The following is a 17,986-nucleotide window of genomic DNA, read 5'->3' as shown; positions in this document are numbered from 1 at the left end:
GCCTCTTTAACCCTTTAGTGGCCTCTGCACCCCTTTGGTGGCCTCTGTAGCTCTTTGACAGATTCTGTAACCCTTTGGTGGCCTCTGTAACCCTTTGGTGGCCTCTTTATGCCTTTGATGGCCTCAGTAGCCCCTTGGTGGCCTCTGTATGCCTTTGGTGGCCTCTGTATGCCTTTGGTGGCCTCTGTAGCCCTTTGGTGGCCTCTTTAACCCTTTGGTGCCCTCTGTAACCTCTTGATGGCCTCTGCAGCCCTCTGGTAGCCTCTTTATGTCTTTGGTGGCCTCTGTAACCCTTTGGTTGCCTCTGTAGCTCTTTGGTTGCCTCTGTAGCCCTTTGGTGGCCTCGTGCTGGGTCCCAGGAGCTGGAGCATTGCTGTGCTGGGCTTTCCCTGCAGAGATCACTTTGTCAGCACCACCCTGGCTGGTGCAGTTTGGTTGCAGAGCAGATCCTGTTCCCCCGTGGTCACAATGCCCTCATGGCAGGGATTTGACAGGAGCAACTTTTAATTTATCTGTGCCTCACTCCCTCCCCTGTGAGATTTGTCTTCAGTTTATGTTGTTTATGGTTTTGACTCACAGTGCTGACTCATGAGTTCTTTAGGCACAGCTCTGGATTCCTGGAGTAAATTTTTTTATCTGCAGAAAAGCCCAGCAGGATTGATTTTCCCTCTCAGCTTTATTGCTGGGCTTAGGCAGTGCAGCACTGCTGCTCTCTGGGGTTTGGGAGCATCAGCTGCTCCTCAGGGCAGTGACCTGGAGCTTCACTACAGTGAATGAACCAGAGAGAGAAGGAGGAGAGCCTGTGGGTCACAGGAATTAAATAATATTGAGCAGTGGTTCAGACTCAAATCAATTCTTTATTGCCATAACCTTCAGGAGTAAGTGAAATCACAGCAGAGTGATGAGGGGTGGAATTTGCAGGCAACCCTGATATGGGAAGAGATGAGAATCTTGACTCCATGTTTCAGAAGGCTGATTATTATTTTATAATATATATTATATGAAAAGAAATAGTTTTATTACATTAAAAGTATACTAAATAATAGAAGTTTTCATCAGAAGGCTTGAAAGGAAAGGAATGATAATAAAATCTTGTGACTGCTCACAGGTGGCTGTCATTGGTCACCAAGTAAAAACAATTCACATGCTGGGTAAACAGTTCTCCAAATCACATTCTGAAGCAGCAAAACATGGAGAAGCTGAAGCTTCTCAGCTCCTCAGGAAAAAATATCCCGACAAAAGGATTTTTCATAAAATACATCTGTGACAATAAGGTGTGTTTGTCCTTAACAGGCAGAATTGCCCGGAGGTGTGACAGCCCTGAGGGCTCTGTGGGATGGGGTGAGGTTACCATGGATGGGTCACATTCTTAAAGAAGTCAATCCACAAAAATGGAGTAAAATCAGATTTTCATGTAGTCATTAAAAAATGGAAAAAAGCCTTTGAGCTCCACCATTCCCCAAGACTCCTGAGGACTCCAGGTGGCTCTTCAAAATGCAGTTTATTGTATCCAAAATGCAGTTTATTCCATCCAAGATGTCACAGCAGTTCAGGTGACAGAGCTGTGCCTACAGCTGTCAGCTCCAGCTGCAGGCAGCCCTGGAGACCCTTAGTTTAGGTTATAATGCATTATAGACTTTTCTTTTGGTTACACTGCATTCTATACTTTTCTTTGCTGAGCATCTTCACACAGTAGAACCAATCTATACCTTAACTTTTATCTCTAGCCTATCATAACTACTGTAATTACCATATTCATGTTACTGTTCTCCACTCACTAAAAGCACATTACAGTTTAAGCTGGAAGTTGTTTTTCAGTTTTCTTGCAGTGGAAAATTCTGAGATCTTTTTTCTACTTGCACCATCGGCAGGCGTGTTTGCCTGTGCTATCTTTGTGCTTGGTGAAAACATCTTCTTGTTTGAGGTGGGTTTATCCTTTGCTCTAAGGATGTTCTAACTAACATATCCTTTGCCTCCTTGGTTAGGGCTCAGCAATTCTTTTCTTCTGTATCAAATCTTGCTTCCATCTCTATTCCATTTTTCAGATTCTATATTCAAAAATCTTTCTGCCAAGCGTACCTGTGAGACTTTCTTGTCAAACTTTCCTCCTTCCCAACACCCTCCTTTTATTCTTTGGCTTCCTTGGTCTCTGTTGTAGCTCAGCCTTCTCCACGATGCCTTCCCTGTCCCTGCAGGCTGCAAGCACGTGAAGGGGATCCTGCTCTACGGCCCCCCGGGCTGCGGGAAGACGCTGATGGCGCGGCAGATCGGGAAGATGCTCAACGCCAGGGAGCCCAAGGTGGTCAACGGGCCCGAGATCCTCAACAAGTACGTGGGGGAGTCCGAGGCCAACATCAGGAAGCTGTTTGCTGATGCAGAGGAGGAGCAGAGGAGGGTAAGGATGCACAGCCATGGGGGCGATGGGGATGAGAGCAGTGGGGTCTTTGTGAGGGTCCCCAGGAGGATGGAAGAGATGAATCTGAATCCATGTTCTGAGAAGGCTGATTTATTATGATATGATATATGATATGATGTGATATGATACTATATTATACAATACTATATTATACAATATCATACCATACTATATAATATATTACATCATATGATCTATCATATCATATATCACATATCACATATCACATATCACATATCATATATCATATATCATATATCATATATCATATGTAATACATAATACATGATATATGATATATGATATATGATATATGATATATGATATATGATATATCATATATCATATATCATATATCATATCATATATAATATCATAATATAGCTATTATATTATATTATATTATATTATATTATATTATATTATATTATATTATATTATATTATATTATATTATATTATATTATATTATATTATATTATATTATATTATATTATATTATATTATATTATATTATATTATGTTATGTTATATTATATTAACATTACATTCCATCATATCATACTATATCATACCATATCATACCATATCATATTATATTGTATTATATCATATTATAATTATATATATATAATATGTATTATATTATAATTATTATATATATAATTATTATACCATACTATACCATACTATATATCATATCACACTATATCATGTAATGTAATGCAATGCAATATAATATAATATAATATAATATAATATAATATAATATAATATAATATAATATAATATAATATAATATAATATAATATAATATAATATAATATAATATAATATAATATAATACTATATTACATTATACTATATTACATTATACTATATTACATTGTATTACATTACATTAGACTATATCATACCACGTCACATTATTATACCATATCATATCATATCATATCATATCATATCATATCATATCATATCATACTATATCACACTGTATCACATTATATTATATTTTATCACATTATATCACAGAATACTATATTAAAACTATACTAAAGAAATAGAATAAGGATACAGACAGAAGGCTGAACAAGAATGAATAATAAAAACTCGTGACTGACTCCTCAGAGTCTGACACAGCTGATGGTGATTGGTCATTAAGTAAAAACAGTTCACATGAAACCAATCAAACATGCACCTGTTGGTAAACAATATTCAGCCACATTCCAGAGCAGCAAAACAGGGAGAAGCAAATGAGATAATACTGTTTTTTCTCTGAGGCCACTCAGGTTCCCAGGAGAAAAAATCCTGGTGAAGGGATTTTTCAGAAAATGTAACAGTGACAGACCAGGAGAGAGTGCCTATCAGCTGTGAAAACAGCCTTGGAAGCTGGAAAAGGCAGCTGGGCTCCCTAAAACTCAGATTGTGCAAATTTTCCTATGTTTTTAGTCTTTTTATTTTCTTTTCTTTTTTTTTTTTTTTCTTTTGTAGGAGAGACATAATTGAATCTAATTGGATTTTTCTTACTAAATTAAGCTAGCACATAAGCTTTGAGGTTTTTAGGTTGCAGGCATATTGGTATGTTACAGCACTATAATCAATACATGGTTAATTTTTCTCATGGATGAGAATAATGTCTTGAAACCAGAGATCTTTGAAACTGGAAGTGAATATAAAGATTCTGTTTTTTTTTTTCCAGTGATGTTTTTTATCCATTGCTTGGTTTTTTCTTACTAAATTAAGCTGGCACATAAGCCTTAAGATTTTTAGGTTGCAGGTATATTGGTATGTTACAGCATTTGAAGTGTTATAACCTATACATGGTTAATTTTTCTCAGCAGAAAACTAATGGATGAGAATAATGTCTTGAAACTAAAGATCTTTGAAACTGGAAGTGAATATAAAGATTCTGGTTTTTTTCAGTGATGTTTTTTATCCATTGCTTTAGCCGGCTTTCAAAACCCCAATCTTTAGTTTCGTGGTATAAATACTTCTTTCATGTGTGCTATGGTAATTTTTCTCTGCTGTTGATCATGTGATCTTGATAGATTTTTCTGATAAAGAAAATCAAATGTCAGGCTAGTCACAGTTAAATACAGGGAAGTCTTTTTAGAAGTCATTAGCAAATGATCCCTTAATTTTGATCAGCTCACAAGACTCAGGTTTTGGTGGTGACTTGAAATAATCTCATTTCTTCAGCAGAAGGTTTATTAGTCAGTCAATCAGCTCTGTGTGGTAACACAGACCCATGTGAGCAATCTCCTGGTGGCTGCTGCATCTCTGGGAGCTGCTTTGCCTTGGCAATAACACACCTGTGAAAATCCACTCAATATTGGCTGCAGGGGCTGGGCCTGATGACAGCTGGGAGATTAAAAAGGTCTCCCAAAGGTTGGCATTGTGCTGCCTGTGTCTGGGGCAGATTGCCAGGCCCAGCACATGCACCCAGTGATAACATGGGCTGCCCTGGCCACAAAAGATGTTTTAGAGGTGGAATTTGAAGGGGAAAAGCTTCATAATGCAGTCACAAAAAGTATCCTGTTCTCTTAGCAGCTGCAACTGCCTCACCCCTGAGTGAACCTGGAAATGGCAGTGCTGGGGCTGACTGGGCTCCTTAAAAACATTATCAGCAAAGCTGCTCTGGCAAGCTGGGGATTTACCAAGTTCAGTGCAGCCTGGGGTGTTCCCTCTTTCCACAGACAGGCCTTGTTCCCTGTCCCTGGTACCTGTCCCGTTCCCAGGTGCTGAGTGCTGGGGCCTTTTGAGCTCTGGCCTTTGCTTGGCTTGCTCAGCCTTGTGCTCTTCCCTAAAAGCTGTGCAGCTGCAAAGTTCTGAGTTTGAGCAGAGCCCCCTGAGTTCCCTGATTTGGAAATGGGCAGGATGTTCCCCTGGAGAGGGGTGAGACACACAGAGATGTGATACTGAGCACACAGGGACTCTCAATGCTGTGTCTGTCAGATTCACATTTTCTGAAAAATCCCTTCACCCAGAATTTTTCTCCTGGGAAGCTGAGAAGCCTCAGAGAAAAAATGAAAACAATAATTATCTGATTTGCTTTTCCTGTGTTTTGCTCATGTGGAATGTGTTTGGAGATTGTTTATCCAACAGGTGATTGTTTCATTGGATTCTGGTGTGAGTTGTTTTCACTCTTTGGCCAATCAGGGCCAAGCTGTGTCAGGACTCTGGAAGGAGTCACAAGTTTTCATTATTATCTTTTTAGCCTACTGTAGGTATCCTTTCTGTATTCTTTAGTACAGTTTAGTACAGCATTCTTTAATATAATGTAGTATCATAAAATAATACATTATCCTTCTGAGGCCATGGAGTCAGATTCATCATTTCTTCCTGCAAATACAACTCTGTGTCTGTGTGGCTGAGCTTGGTGTTGATTTTGGAGTCTGGTGACACTCCTGTCCTCTCTCCCCCAGCTTGGAGCCAACAGTGGGGTGCACATCATCATTTTTGATGAGATTGATGCCATCTGCAAGCAGAGGGGCAGCATGGCTGGCAGCACGGGCGTGCACGACACCGTGGTGAACCAGCTGCTGTCCAAAATCGATGGTGTGGAGCAGCTCAACAACATCCTGGTCATTGGTACGTGGGGTTTGCTCTGTCCTGAGGGCTGGGGTTTGGTCAGCTCAGGCTGCTGTTGGAGCAGGTTTAAAGGGAGATGCTGCTGTGGTTGGCAGATATTGCTGCTTTCAGCAATTTCCTTGTTTAGTTTTTGATAAGGAGGGTTTCATACTGTAGGGGAACTTGTAAGGATTGATAGAATTGATTTATCAGCCTGGGGGGGATTGGGGCTGCTCCTGCTGTGCTTGTCCTGCTGCAGGAGCCCAAGGACAGGCAGACAGAGCCACAGGAACAGGTTTGATCCCTGTTGCCCTGACTCTCCCTGAGCATTCCAGAAGAGGAGTGCCTTCTGTCTGTTTTCTTGGGACTCTTTGAGTGTCTCCCTGCCTCTGTGGGCTGTAAACCCACTCAGGCAGCTCAGATAACTGTTTTGTTTTATCTTTGACTCCAGGGATGACCAACAGACCTGACCTGATTGATGAGGCCCTGCTGAGGCCGGGGAGGCTGGAGGTGAAGATGGAGATTGGTAAGAGCCCATTTCCTCAGCTCCATGGACCCACAGCAGCAAAGCAAATACAGATCCTAATGTGAGCAATCCCCAGCATGGCCCAGGTGCTGAAATTCCTGCAGCTCCCTCCAGAACATCAATTAAATCAGACCAATAAAGCACCACTTTGGACTTCCCTACTGATAAATTCTTCCCTACTGATACCTGATCTGAATTTCTGCCCTGCAGGGTGGGCAGGCAGGACCCTGAATATTTGTGTGAAGCAAAGGAGGTAGATAATGATACAGATCATTCCTGGGTGGAAATTGCAGGAAGGACAGGAAAGAACAGAGGGTGGACTAAAAGTTGGCCAAGAGCTTGGTTTGCCATTTAATCTGGCACTGGAAAAGCAACTGGAAAAGCAGCTGTCTGTCAGTAACTAGAAAGGGACCTTTGTGCACACCCAGTGAGGGTAAATTAGGGAATATCTGATCATGTAGGCTTTATTAAGAAAATAAGCCCAGATCATCTTAGATTCATGAGAACAAATCACTGACTTTGCATTTGAGATCAGAATTTGGTCAGTGAAGGTTGTGAGTGAAGCTGCTTATGGTGAGAAGGGGCCTTGGAAGGAGGGGACACTGTGTGGGATTTTTGGGGTCCCCAGATGAGGGAAGGAAATGATGAATGTGACTCCATGTTCTTAGAAGGCTGATATTATATTATATTATATTATATTATATTATATTATATTATATTATATTATATTATATTATATTATATTATATTATATTATATCATATTATATTATATTATATTATATTATATTATATTATATTATATTATATTATATTATATTATATTATATTATATTATATTATATTATATTATATTATATTATATTATATTATATTCATTTATATTATATTATATTATATTCATTTATATTATATTATATTATATTCATTTATACTGTACTAAAGGAGAGAAAGAGAGGATACAGACAGAAGGCTTAACAAGATAACAATGAAAAATTTGTGACTGTCTCCAGAGCTTTGACACAGCTGGGCTGTAATTGGTCATTAAATTAAAACAATTCACATGAAACCAATCAAACAAGCACCTGTTGGATAAACACTCTCCAACCACATTCCAAAGCAGCAAAACACAGGAGAATCAATCAGATAATATTGTTTTCATTTTTCCCTGAGGCTTCTCAGCTTCCCAGGAGAAAAAAATCCTGGCAAACGGATTTTTCAGAAAATGTGACAGTGACGACACTGAGGGGAGGGTCAGGGGGTTTGCAGTGATGTTCTCAGGGGTTTTTGTGGTTTTTTCCCCCATCCCAGGCCTGCCAGATGAGAAGGGCCGATTCCAGATCCTGCACATCCACACAGTGAGGATGAGGGAGCACCAGCTGCTGGCTGAGGATGTGGACATTGCAGAGCTGGCAGTGGAGACCAAGAACTTCAGTGGTGCTGAGCTGGAAGGTTTGGTTCGAGCTGCTCAGTCCACTGCCATGAACAGACACATCAAGGTCAGTCTTCTACTGGGGCAAAAAAAGGAAAATAATTCTGTTTGGAATACGGAATGTTTACCTCCAAATGGAAAGGAGCCTATCAGTGTACCTTAGGAGATGAAATTCACTTTTTCCCTGTGCTTTTCTTTCATTCTCAATTCCCTCTTCCCCCTCCTGCCCTCCAGGTGCCTCTTGCACAGCTTGAAGGGGTGGTTTTTGAGGATGTTTTGCCAAAAACTGAAAGTCTTGAGCACAGTTTGTGCACTGGACCCAGAAGATGAGGTGGGAATTGGAACAGCCATTTCTAGGGAGGCTCTGCTGGAGCCTGAGCAGCTCAATGTGTTGATAAATGTTCTGTGAGGAGGGGGAGGTTACAACCTCAGAGCTGGTTTGGGGACATAAAGACAAAGGTGGAGGTGTGCAGGGGGCATTTGGAAGGATGGCAGTGAATTTTGGGTGTCCTGTGGGAGAGAGAATTCAGAGAGGTGAAGGGATGGGGACTGACCTGGCCATCAGCTGGGGTCAAGTTCTTGGAGCTGGAATGGTCTGGAAATCCCAGCTCAGTGCTTGTCGGTGGAAACAGCAAAATAGCAAGGTTAGAATTTACCAGGAGAGGTGAAGAGCAAAAGTGGGGCTGTGATAAAATCCCTGGTGTGCTTGGATTGTGCTGGAACCAGGGTGTGGATGGCAGCAAGGGGTCAGAGGTACAGGAGGGTTTTCTTTGGAGAAATGGTTAAATTGGGATTCCTGAGCCTGGAAAAGGATGGAGAAGGGTTATGGAGAGTGTGCTGGGATCAGGGAGTGGAGATGGCTCCTCACTGTTTCCTCTGCAAGAACCAGAAGGGCAGAGGAGATGTGCTTTGTGTGGAGAAGTGTTGCAGCCTTGGAAGGAATCCTCTGCTCCAAATCCAAATTCAGAGGGTTTTGTACAAAACCTTCCACTGCAGATAAGGGCTGGCATGATGATCACCCCACATCCTCTGGTTCATGCAGCCTTCCCAAATCCCTCAGCTCTCAGGGAACACCTCCCTGCCCTCCCATCCCACTGGCTGCAGGGCCATGAAATGTCAGGGCTGGGAAGGCACAGGCAAAGCTCAGTATTCAGTGGTGTTGAAATATGAGATGATGAGGTGGTGAGGAAGGAGCCTGAGGCTCAGCCCTGCTCCCCTGGCCAGGACTGGGGGCAGCTCCTGCAGGAAAAGCCCAGGACATCAATCCCACAGCACAAGGACTGTAAGAATCTGCTCAGCCTCAAATGTGAGGAGAGCAAATCACATTTTCATTTAAGTGAGAAATCATTTGCTGCTTAGACATTTGTGTCTCCTGGGAGTGCTCTTTCGAAAGGAAAAATTACTCTTCCTGCTAATTAGTCTTGTATAACCACAATACTTGACAAGTTAAAAGTTATTGTTTCATATAGCAGAAAACCACAAACATCATCACTTTCTCATTTTCTTGTGCTCTGCCTCAAAAAAAAATCAGCACTTCTGGATTCTTCCCTTTGCAGGCAAAACATTTTCCTTAAATAATTAATTTTGCTTATGGCTGATGTTTTCTCAGTGCTGGAGTTTAGGGTGCGTTTGGGGAGCGTTGGTGTTTGATCTATTCCCTGTTGTGCCCAGAAATCATGTGGGAAAAGGGGAGATGGCAATGTGCAAATGTGAAAGAGCAGTCCCCTCCTCTGGGGTGCTTTGTGATCCACATCTCAGCAATGTATGCCTGTGTTTTCCACATGGGAAATGGCCTCGTGTTGTTTTGCTTTTCAGACACTTTGACATAGTAATTTTGGGTAATGTTCTTTATTCTGAAATTGCTTTTAGCTAAATGAAGCAGTAAAATTCTTTATTCTTTCCTGCAAGTACTGAAAACTTAAAATATACATCACAGGCCTGACCTAGTTTTCAGAAGCACCTGTGAGAAACCAGAGCACAAATGGAAAACGAAGGGGCATTGTCTTCTGAATCATTTAAACAAGAGTTTAAATCATCTCTCAAAGTGTGTGTGTGAAAAATTAAAGCATGAGCTCAATAAAGGCTGGGGAGGTAAGAGCCCTCCTGGTTTTAAGTGTACACACAACTTCAGGAATTTATTGAGTGTTTCAGGTGCTTTCATCTCCCTCTGCAAAACAGAAAAGTGATTATCTGTACTAAAGATTCCCTCAGTTTTTGGTTTGGCTGTGTGCTTGTGCTTGGTGGTGTTTTTGGGAGAAGGGATTCTCATTTCAGCCATGCTCTGGCACAGCAGGATTGCCCAGGCTGGGGTCCTGTGCTTGCAAATGCAGCTCCTCTAGACAAGCCCCATGTCATTATTTTTATTGTTATTTTTCCTTCCCATGCTCTGGTGCACTCTGTTCTTACAGGTCCCTGTTGGAGGGGAATGTCTGAGACACATCTCTGAGGGTTAAATGTAATTTATTTGTCTTAGTTCCCAGCTCCAAAGGGTATCTGTGTAATCCCAGTAAGTTCTAGAAGTTTGAACTGGGCTGAGGTCAGTCCCACACTGACCCCACTTATTATTAATATAATATAATATAATATAATATAATATAATATAATATAATATAATATAATATAATATAATATAATATAATATAACATGAAATGATATTAAAATTTATATATTATATTATATAATATTATATATAGTATTATATTATTTTATGTGAAATTATATGAAATTATACAAAATTATGTTAAATGAAATGAAATGATATTATATTATATGAAAATGATAGACTAAAACTATACTAAAGAAAGAGAAAGGAGACATCAGAAGGCTAAACAAGAATGAATAATTAAAATCTTGTGACTGACCAGAGTCTGACACAGCTGGACTGGGATTGGTAATTAATTAAAAACAATTTACATGAGACCAATCAAAGATGAACCTGTTGGGAAGCAACCTCCAAACCACATTCCAAGCAATCAGATAATTATTGTTTCCATTTCTTTTCTGAGGCTTTTCAGCTTCTCAGGAGAAAAATTCTGGCAAGGAAATTTTCCAGAAAATATCACAGTGGGGTGGGACAGCTGCCCTGAGTGGCTCCAGGAGGACCCAGCAAATGCCCTCACAGGAAGATTTTTATTATTGACCCCACAGTGTGGCCTTTATTGCCTTTCTAGGCCAGCAACAAAGTGGAGGTGGACATGGAGAAGGCAGAGAGCCTGCGAGTGACCAGAGGAGACTTCTTTGCATCCTTGGAGAATGACATCAAACCAGTAAGTGGGGACTGTGGGGCTGCAGGAGCAGCCACCAGAGCAGTCAGATGGGAGGGAAGGACACTTCCTTTGGGGTCACACAGCAGTGCTGACCCATGGGCTGGCATGTGAAGAGCTCTGAGCTCTCTGTTGCTGCCCAGAGAGTCATAAAGAGAGCTAGAACAGGTAAAGGACAGCTGGGGGTTTCTTCTCCTTGTCTACTTTTTGGCCACTTCATTTCCTGGGGGTGTAAAGACAAAGGTCACCAGTGGAGATCTGCATTTGGAAGGATGTCAATGCACAGGATGCCAGGGAATTTTGGGTGTCCTCTGGGAGAGAGAATTCACACAGGTGGAGGCAGGGTTGGGGACTGACCTGGCCATTCTTGGAGCTGCAATGACAGCTCTACCCTGGGCTGTAGGAGGAGGTTTAAGCCTCATTTCTGAGAATTGTCTCTGCACAGTGTGGAGTCAGAACCCACTGGCAGCTTGCACTGACTGGAACTGCTTATGAGGGCCTATGAAAAGATGATTCTGAACATGCCTGGTCTCCACCCGTGTTCAGCCCTCTGAATGTTGGAATGCTGTGAGTCACCAGGGGCTGTGACTGTCTCACTTCTCAGAACCTTCCTCCTGGTCATTTTTGTTTAATCATTTCACGATTTTTTCAATGGGATGAAAAATTATGTGGTAAGAAAAAGTACTCCCTGTCTTCTACAGGCATTTGGAACCAACCAGGAGGACTATGCCAGCTACATCATGAATGGCATCATCAAGTGGGGGGACCCAGTGACGAGGGTGCTGGATGATGGGGAGCTGCTGGTGCAGCAGACCAAGAACAGCGACCGCACTCCCCTGGTCAGCGTGTTGCTGGAAGGTACAGCTGGGGAAAAAAACACCTGGGAATGCCTCTGCAGGCTGCTCTGCTCACCTCTGACACCCTGAACCTGCAGGAAACACCCTGGGGGAGAAATGGAGCTGGGCTCTTTGAGTTTGCTTGGGTGAAATTGGTTTGGGTGTTAAAAGTGCTCAGCTAAAGGGATCCTTTGGTTGGAACAAGGGAGAAGGGGATGTGGCCAGTGAATAAGCAAAATGTACCCAGTGAATAACCACAATGTACCCAGTGAATAACTCAAAGGTACCCACTAAATAACCCAAATGTGCCCTGGGAAGAACCAAAATGTGCCCAGTGAACAACCCAAATGTACCCACTGGATAACCAAAATGTACCCAGTGAACAACCCAAATGTACCCAGTGAACAACCCAAATGTACCCAGTGAACAACCCAAATGTACCCAGTGAATAACCCAAATGTACCCAGTGAATAACCCAAATGTGCCCACTAGATAACCAAAATGTACCCAGTAAATAACCAAAGCGTCCCACTAAATAACCCAGATGTACCCACTAAATAACCCAAATGTGCCCAGTGAATAACCAAAATGTGCCCTGGGAAGAACCAAAATGTGCCCAGTGAAAAACCCAAATGTACACAGTGAATAACCAAAATGTCCCACTAAAAAACCAAAAAGTACCCAGTGAAAAACCCAGATGTAGCCACTAAATAACCAAAAAGTACCCAGTGAATAACCCAAATGTACCCACTAAATAACCAAAATGTACTAACTAAATAACCCAAAATGTGCCCAGTGAATAACCAAAAAGTACCCACTAAATAACCCAAATGTACCCAGTGAGTAACCTGAATTTGGCTGGTTTACAGTGGAGCTGTCTCTAGCTGAGTCAGTTGTCTGAATTCTCTTTGAAGTCACTGGAGAGCTCATCAGTGCAATTAGCTGAACTCCAACAGCCACATTTGGGTGTTTCTGTCAGTTAAAGGTGATTTCGTCTATCCAGACTGCCTAAGGAGAGTTTTCAGATATTGGAAACTGCTTCCAGTATCTGTGTTAGAGGTTTTGGAGGAGAATTTGTTATATTGGAATAGTATTTGTTATTTATCCCTTCCCTTTTTCCTTTCCCAAAGTCCAAAAAGATGCATTATCTGTGTAGCTTTGGAGTTAACCCTGAGTAATTCCTTGTGTTACTGCCCTGCAATTTTTTCCATCCTTCCCAACTGATTCATGTTGGCTGCATGGATTCAGGTGTGCCTTTGGTCTCTGAATTACCCTGAATTGCATGGATTCAGGTGTGCCTTTGGTCTCTGAATTACCCTGAATTCAGCCAAATAACAATAAAATAATAAATTCAGTGTGCCTGCTGCTGGCTTGTTTGCCAAGGTGCCAGCAGAAATCATACTGAGGCAGCACAAAAGCTCAAGAAATTTATCCTAAACACATTTTGATGCCATGGCTGCTCCTACAGAAAGTGTAATGCCATATTTTGTGTCATGGCAAATCATTCTGCATATACTCAAGCAGTTCCATTAATTGCCTTCATGTGGAGGGTTGGGTTGCAGCAGGAGTTAATGTGTTCCTTCTGCAAGCAGGAAAAACATTCATTTCACACTGCAGATGCCTCTGGATGGAATTCTAAACATACCCTTGGTATCATTCACACTGAGCATTGTCAGAGATGTTTCCTCCCTTGTTTATTCCTTGTTTGTCCTTTGCTGCAGGCCCCCCCCACAGTGGGAAGACTGCTTTAGCAGCAAAAATAGCAGAGGAATCCAACTTCCCCTTTATCAAGATCTGCTCTCCTGATAAGATGATTGGGTTTTCTGAGACAGCCAAGTGCCAGGCCATGAAGAAGGTAAGTGTGTGTCACCCCCTGTGCCTGGTGACAGCCCAGTTCTGGGTTCTCTCCTGCAGGGGAAGGTGAATTATCCTTGGGATGGTTTTCTGCTCTTTCTAGGTCTGGAAATCCTGCACTTATATATATTTATTTATAAGGTTGAATGTATCACAGATTTGTAGAATGGATTGGGTTGGGAGGCCACCCAGTCCCACCCCTGCCATGGCAGGGACACCTTCCACTGTCCCAGGTGGCTCCAATCCCTGTCCAACCTGGCCTTGGGCACTGCCAGGCATCCAGGGGCAGCCCCAGCTGTGCCAGGTCCCCTCACCCTCACAGGGAAGAATTTCTAATTCCCAATATCTCACCTAACGCATTCCTTCCTGTCCTGTCACACCAGACTCCTGTCCCAATGTTTTTGTGGCACTGAGTGTCTCAATTCTCAATTCTGGTGTGAGATCCTGGCAAACTGCAGCAGAACAGATGTGGGGTGACCAGGGCTGGAGCTCTGCCTGTGGATGGGGAGCCAGGAAGGGCTTAGGGCTGCACCTGGGGAGGGCAGATCCTGCCTGAGTGGGACTGGGACCTGCTCTGAGGTGGGGTTTTTATTGAAACATGAGGTTTAACAACCTGGGCACCCAGGGAATGTGAATGAGTTTAACATTTTCATTTCTGGGTACTGAACGTGAACTGAATGTTACTCTGATCACATTGGTGCAGAGCTGTAGAGTTTGTAAGGGAGGTAAAGTTCTTAGGAGAAGCAGTGGAGATCCAGTTTGTGACTTGGATTCCAAAAGGAGCCTTTGGATTCACTGGAATCAGGGTTTGCTGGAGGCAAACCTGCTGTCCTTAGTGCTGCCTCCTGCTCACACCCAGAGCTGCTCCAGGAAGGGTGAGTGGGCTGAGATCCAGCTCTGGGTCAGTCCCTTCTCCCTGCAGGGCTGTTCTGGGGCTGAGATCCAGCCCTGGGTCAGTCCCTTCTCCCTGCAGGGCTGTTCTGGGTGTGAGATCCAGCTCTGGGTCAGTCCCTTCTCCCTGCAGGGCTGCTCTGCACAGTGCCCAACAGCCTGAGGAGAAAAGCTTCACAGCTGTGTCACAGCTGGGCAGGTTCTGTGTGTGTGTGTGTCACATTATCAGTGTTGCCCCAGCTCCTAAAACACAGGAGTGGTGCTGGTTTCTCCCTGGATTACAGTGAGCCTCAGGGCAGTAAATGAATAAATAAACCAAATTTGTGGAGATGGCAGTGTTTTACTGCCTGCAGGGAGCCTGATCCCTCATTCCCCACCTGTTTCATTCTCAGATTATTCCTCTCAGTGCTGCTGTGTTCAGCTGAACCCACATCAGCAGGCCCAGCTGTGGCTGCCCCAGTCCTGTGGCTGGGGTTTAACCCTGAGATATTTCACTGTTTTTCAGATCTTTGATGATGCCTACAAGTCCCAGCTCAGCTGTGTTGTTGTGGACGACATTGAGCGACTTTTAGGTGAGTCAGGAGGAGGGAGAGCTGTGCTGGCTGCTGCAGAAATATTGATGCATTTGCAATATTGAAACATTGCAAACTGGAAATTATCTGGAACCATTTATTGCAGGAGCATTGAACTGTTTTTGCTACAGTGAAATGGATTAAATATGCACCTGCTCCATGGATATTAAAATGAATTTTTCCTTTCAGATTATGTCCCAATTGGACCTCGATTTTCCAACCTGGTTTTGCAAGCCCTTCTGGTGCTGCTGAAGAAAGCCCCACCTCAGGTAAGGCGGGGATGGGACAGTGGGAGCTGTCCCTGTCCCTGTTCCTGCAGGAATGGACAGTGGGAGCTGATCCTGCAGGGATGGACATTGGGAGCTGTCCCTGTCCCTGTTCCTGCAAGAATGGACAGTGGGAGCTGTCCCTGTCCCTGTTCCTGCAAGAATGGACAGTGGGAGCTGTCTCTGTCCCTGTTCCTGCAGGAATGGGCAGTGGGAGCTGATCCTGCAGGGATGGACACTGGGAGCTGTCTCTGTCCCTGATCCTGCAGGGATGGACATTGGGAGCTGTCCCTGTCCCTGTCCCTGTTCTTGCAGGAAGGGACACTGGGAGCTGTCTCTGTCCCTGTCCCTGTTCCTGCAGGAATGGACAGTGTGAGCTGTCCCTGTCCCTGATCCTGCAGGAATGGACATTGGGAGCTGTCCCTGTCCCTGTCCCTGTCCCTGTCCCTGTCCCTGCAGGAATGGGCAGTGGGAGCTGATCCTGCAGGGATGGACATTGGGAGCTGTCTCTGTCCCTGTCCCTGTCAGAATGGGCAGTGTGAGCTGTCCCTGTCCCTGTCCCTGTCCCTGCAGGAATGGGCAGTGGGAGCTCTGTGGCTGCCTCAGAGCTGCCAGTGCTGTTAATGCTTTGTCTGAATCAGCCACTTTAATCCCAGCCTGCTGCTCCTCATTCACTTGGACATTTCTAGGATAACCACAAGGGATTCAGCTTGAAATATCTGATTACTGGGGGCTGGATCTTCTGCTCTTAGTCCTAAAAATACTGACTAAGGAAAGGAGTTTAACCTTCACCATGTAAAGCTGAATTGTGCCAGCCCTGGCTCAGCCATGTGCTCCCTCCCTATTTATAGATCAAGTTCTGTGTAATCTGTGATTGTGCTTGTCAGGGGTTTAATTTGCTCTTAACGAAATGATCAGGTGTTAATTACAGTGATTGAGGGGAGCTTAAGATCTTGTCTCTCGTGCTGATCCTGTCTGTTTGCACTTTGTGGCTTGATGAGATTTAGGAGCATCACAAGTGCTGAGGGTTCTGCAGCTCCTTTCTTGTTTGCCATTTTCCTGTCCTTCACTGCCTTTCTGCTCTGTGTGTCAGAGATCTGCATGAATAAATAACATCCTAACAAGAACACCTTGAAAGTTGGTGTCAGGAAAAAGCACAGAAGCTCAGTGTGGGTGAAGTCAGTTTTTTTGTCATGTTTAATATCCTGGCACAGGAGTGTGTGTGTGTTGTTTTCATTAGAGAGTTTGGTGAAAAGACCTTTCAAATCCAGCACTTTGAACTAAATTGTAATGCCACAGGCCTGTGTGAGTGTCAGCCTGGGAGAACAAAGATTTTTTCAGTTTCTAGGCCATGTGAAGCCTGTAACACAACAGCATCCAAATTTTATCTCATGCTTGCAGCAGCACAGCCATTCCTGGTCCCCTCATCTCCTGTAATCTCTGACCTGCTGTTCCCAAAAATCAGTGAGGAAAACAGAATTTGATTTCAAATGAACTTAAAGTATTAAATTGTCCATTTGCCCATTGCATCCTGGATGTGTGCTGCTGCTGTCTGCATGAGAGCATCCTTCAGTCAGGTAACACCTGCAGCAGAGGGCTCAGCTCTGGGCTCATCCCTTTTCTAGAAGGCAGAAGGGCAGGACCACACCTGTGTTCTGTCCCTCTGTCAGCACAGAGGGATCCCGGGCTCCAAATTGAGGCATTTTGCCTAAAAATGGACAGGATTAATCCAGGCCTAAGGCTGTGCCTGTGTGTGATCTCTGGTGATGGAAGAGCTGGGCTGGAAGTGCCCTGGTTGTGAATCTGACACCAAATGATCTCAAGCTGTTCCTTCTTCCTTGGTGGTTTACTCCCATGTTCTGCCTGATTTTTGGGAGTTTGGCTTGAATGCTGATTTTCTGTGGGCTGAACATGTGGCACATTGGCTGCTGTAGAAATTAGGGATGGAAAAAGTGAATTTTTCTGAAAATGGGACTGCATCATCAGCACATGAACCCTGTGCTGTGGGATGACCCTGGGGTTCTGGAACAGGAACAAATCCCAGAAAATCATCACAGAGGAGCTGGCTGAGGGCAGCTTTTTCAGTTTCCTGCCCTTTGGGTGGCACCTGGGGCTCACACAGGCTGCAGCTCACAGATGTTTGCCAAGTTTGCACTTGTTGCAGAGATTTGTGCTCAGCAGGGTTTGAAATGCCCTCGGGGCTGGGAGACTCTGCTTTGACAGCCAATATTATGGTGACTTAAGCCATAAATTGTTGGAGGGTAGAGAGGAGTGAGTTTGCTGAGGAAATGTCACTGGTTGATTGATCATGTGGAGTTTTTTTGCTTTTTTTTTTTCTTTTTTAAGTGTCCATTGTTG

The 17,986-nt window shown here is 43.5% G+C and overlaps 1 protein-coding gene across 2 annotated transcripts in view; it reads left to right on the top strand.

The window, feature by feature from the left end:
- Positions 1-17,986, top strand: part of NSF (N-ethylmaleimide sensitive factor, vesicle fusing ATPase) — a 73,971-nt gene that overhangs the window by 41,896 nt on the left and 14,089 nt on the right. For both annotated transcript variants that reach the window (XM_063179062.1, XM_063179063.1), the window contains exons 9-17: positions 2,196-2,395; positions 5,844-6,009; positions 6,440-6,514; positions 7,825-8,012; positions 11,117-11,212; positions 11,911-12,067; positions 13,767-13,900; positions 15,296-15,362; positions 15,552-15,631. In XM_063179062.1, coding sequence (XP_063035132.1) covers positions 2,196-2,395; positions 5,844-6,009; positions 6,440-6,514; positions 7,825-8,012; positions 11,117-11,212; positions 11,911-12,067; positions 13,767-13,900; positions 15,296-15,362; positions 15,552-15,631 — 1,163 coding nt within the window. The remainder of the gene's footprint in view (positions 1-2,195; positions 2,396-5,843; positions 6,010-6,439; positions 6,515-7,824; positions 8,013-11,116; positions 11,213-11,910; positions 12,068-13,766; positions 13,901-15,295; positions 15,363-15,551; positions 15,632-17,986) is intronic.

Source organism: Melospiza melodia, chromosome 30 (genome assembly GCF_035770615.1).
Source record: "Melospiza melodia melodia isolate bMelMel2 chromosome 30, bMelMel2.pri, whole genome shotgun sequence".
Taxonomy (NCBI): Eukaryota; Metazoa; Chordata; class Aves; order Passeriformes; family Passerellidae; genus Melospiza; species Melospiza melodia.
The sequence above is the reverse complement of the archived record's forward strand: the minus strand, read 5'-3'. Positions and strand labels throughout refer to the sequence as shown.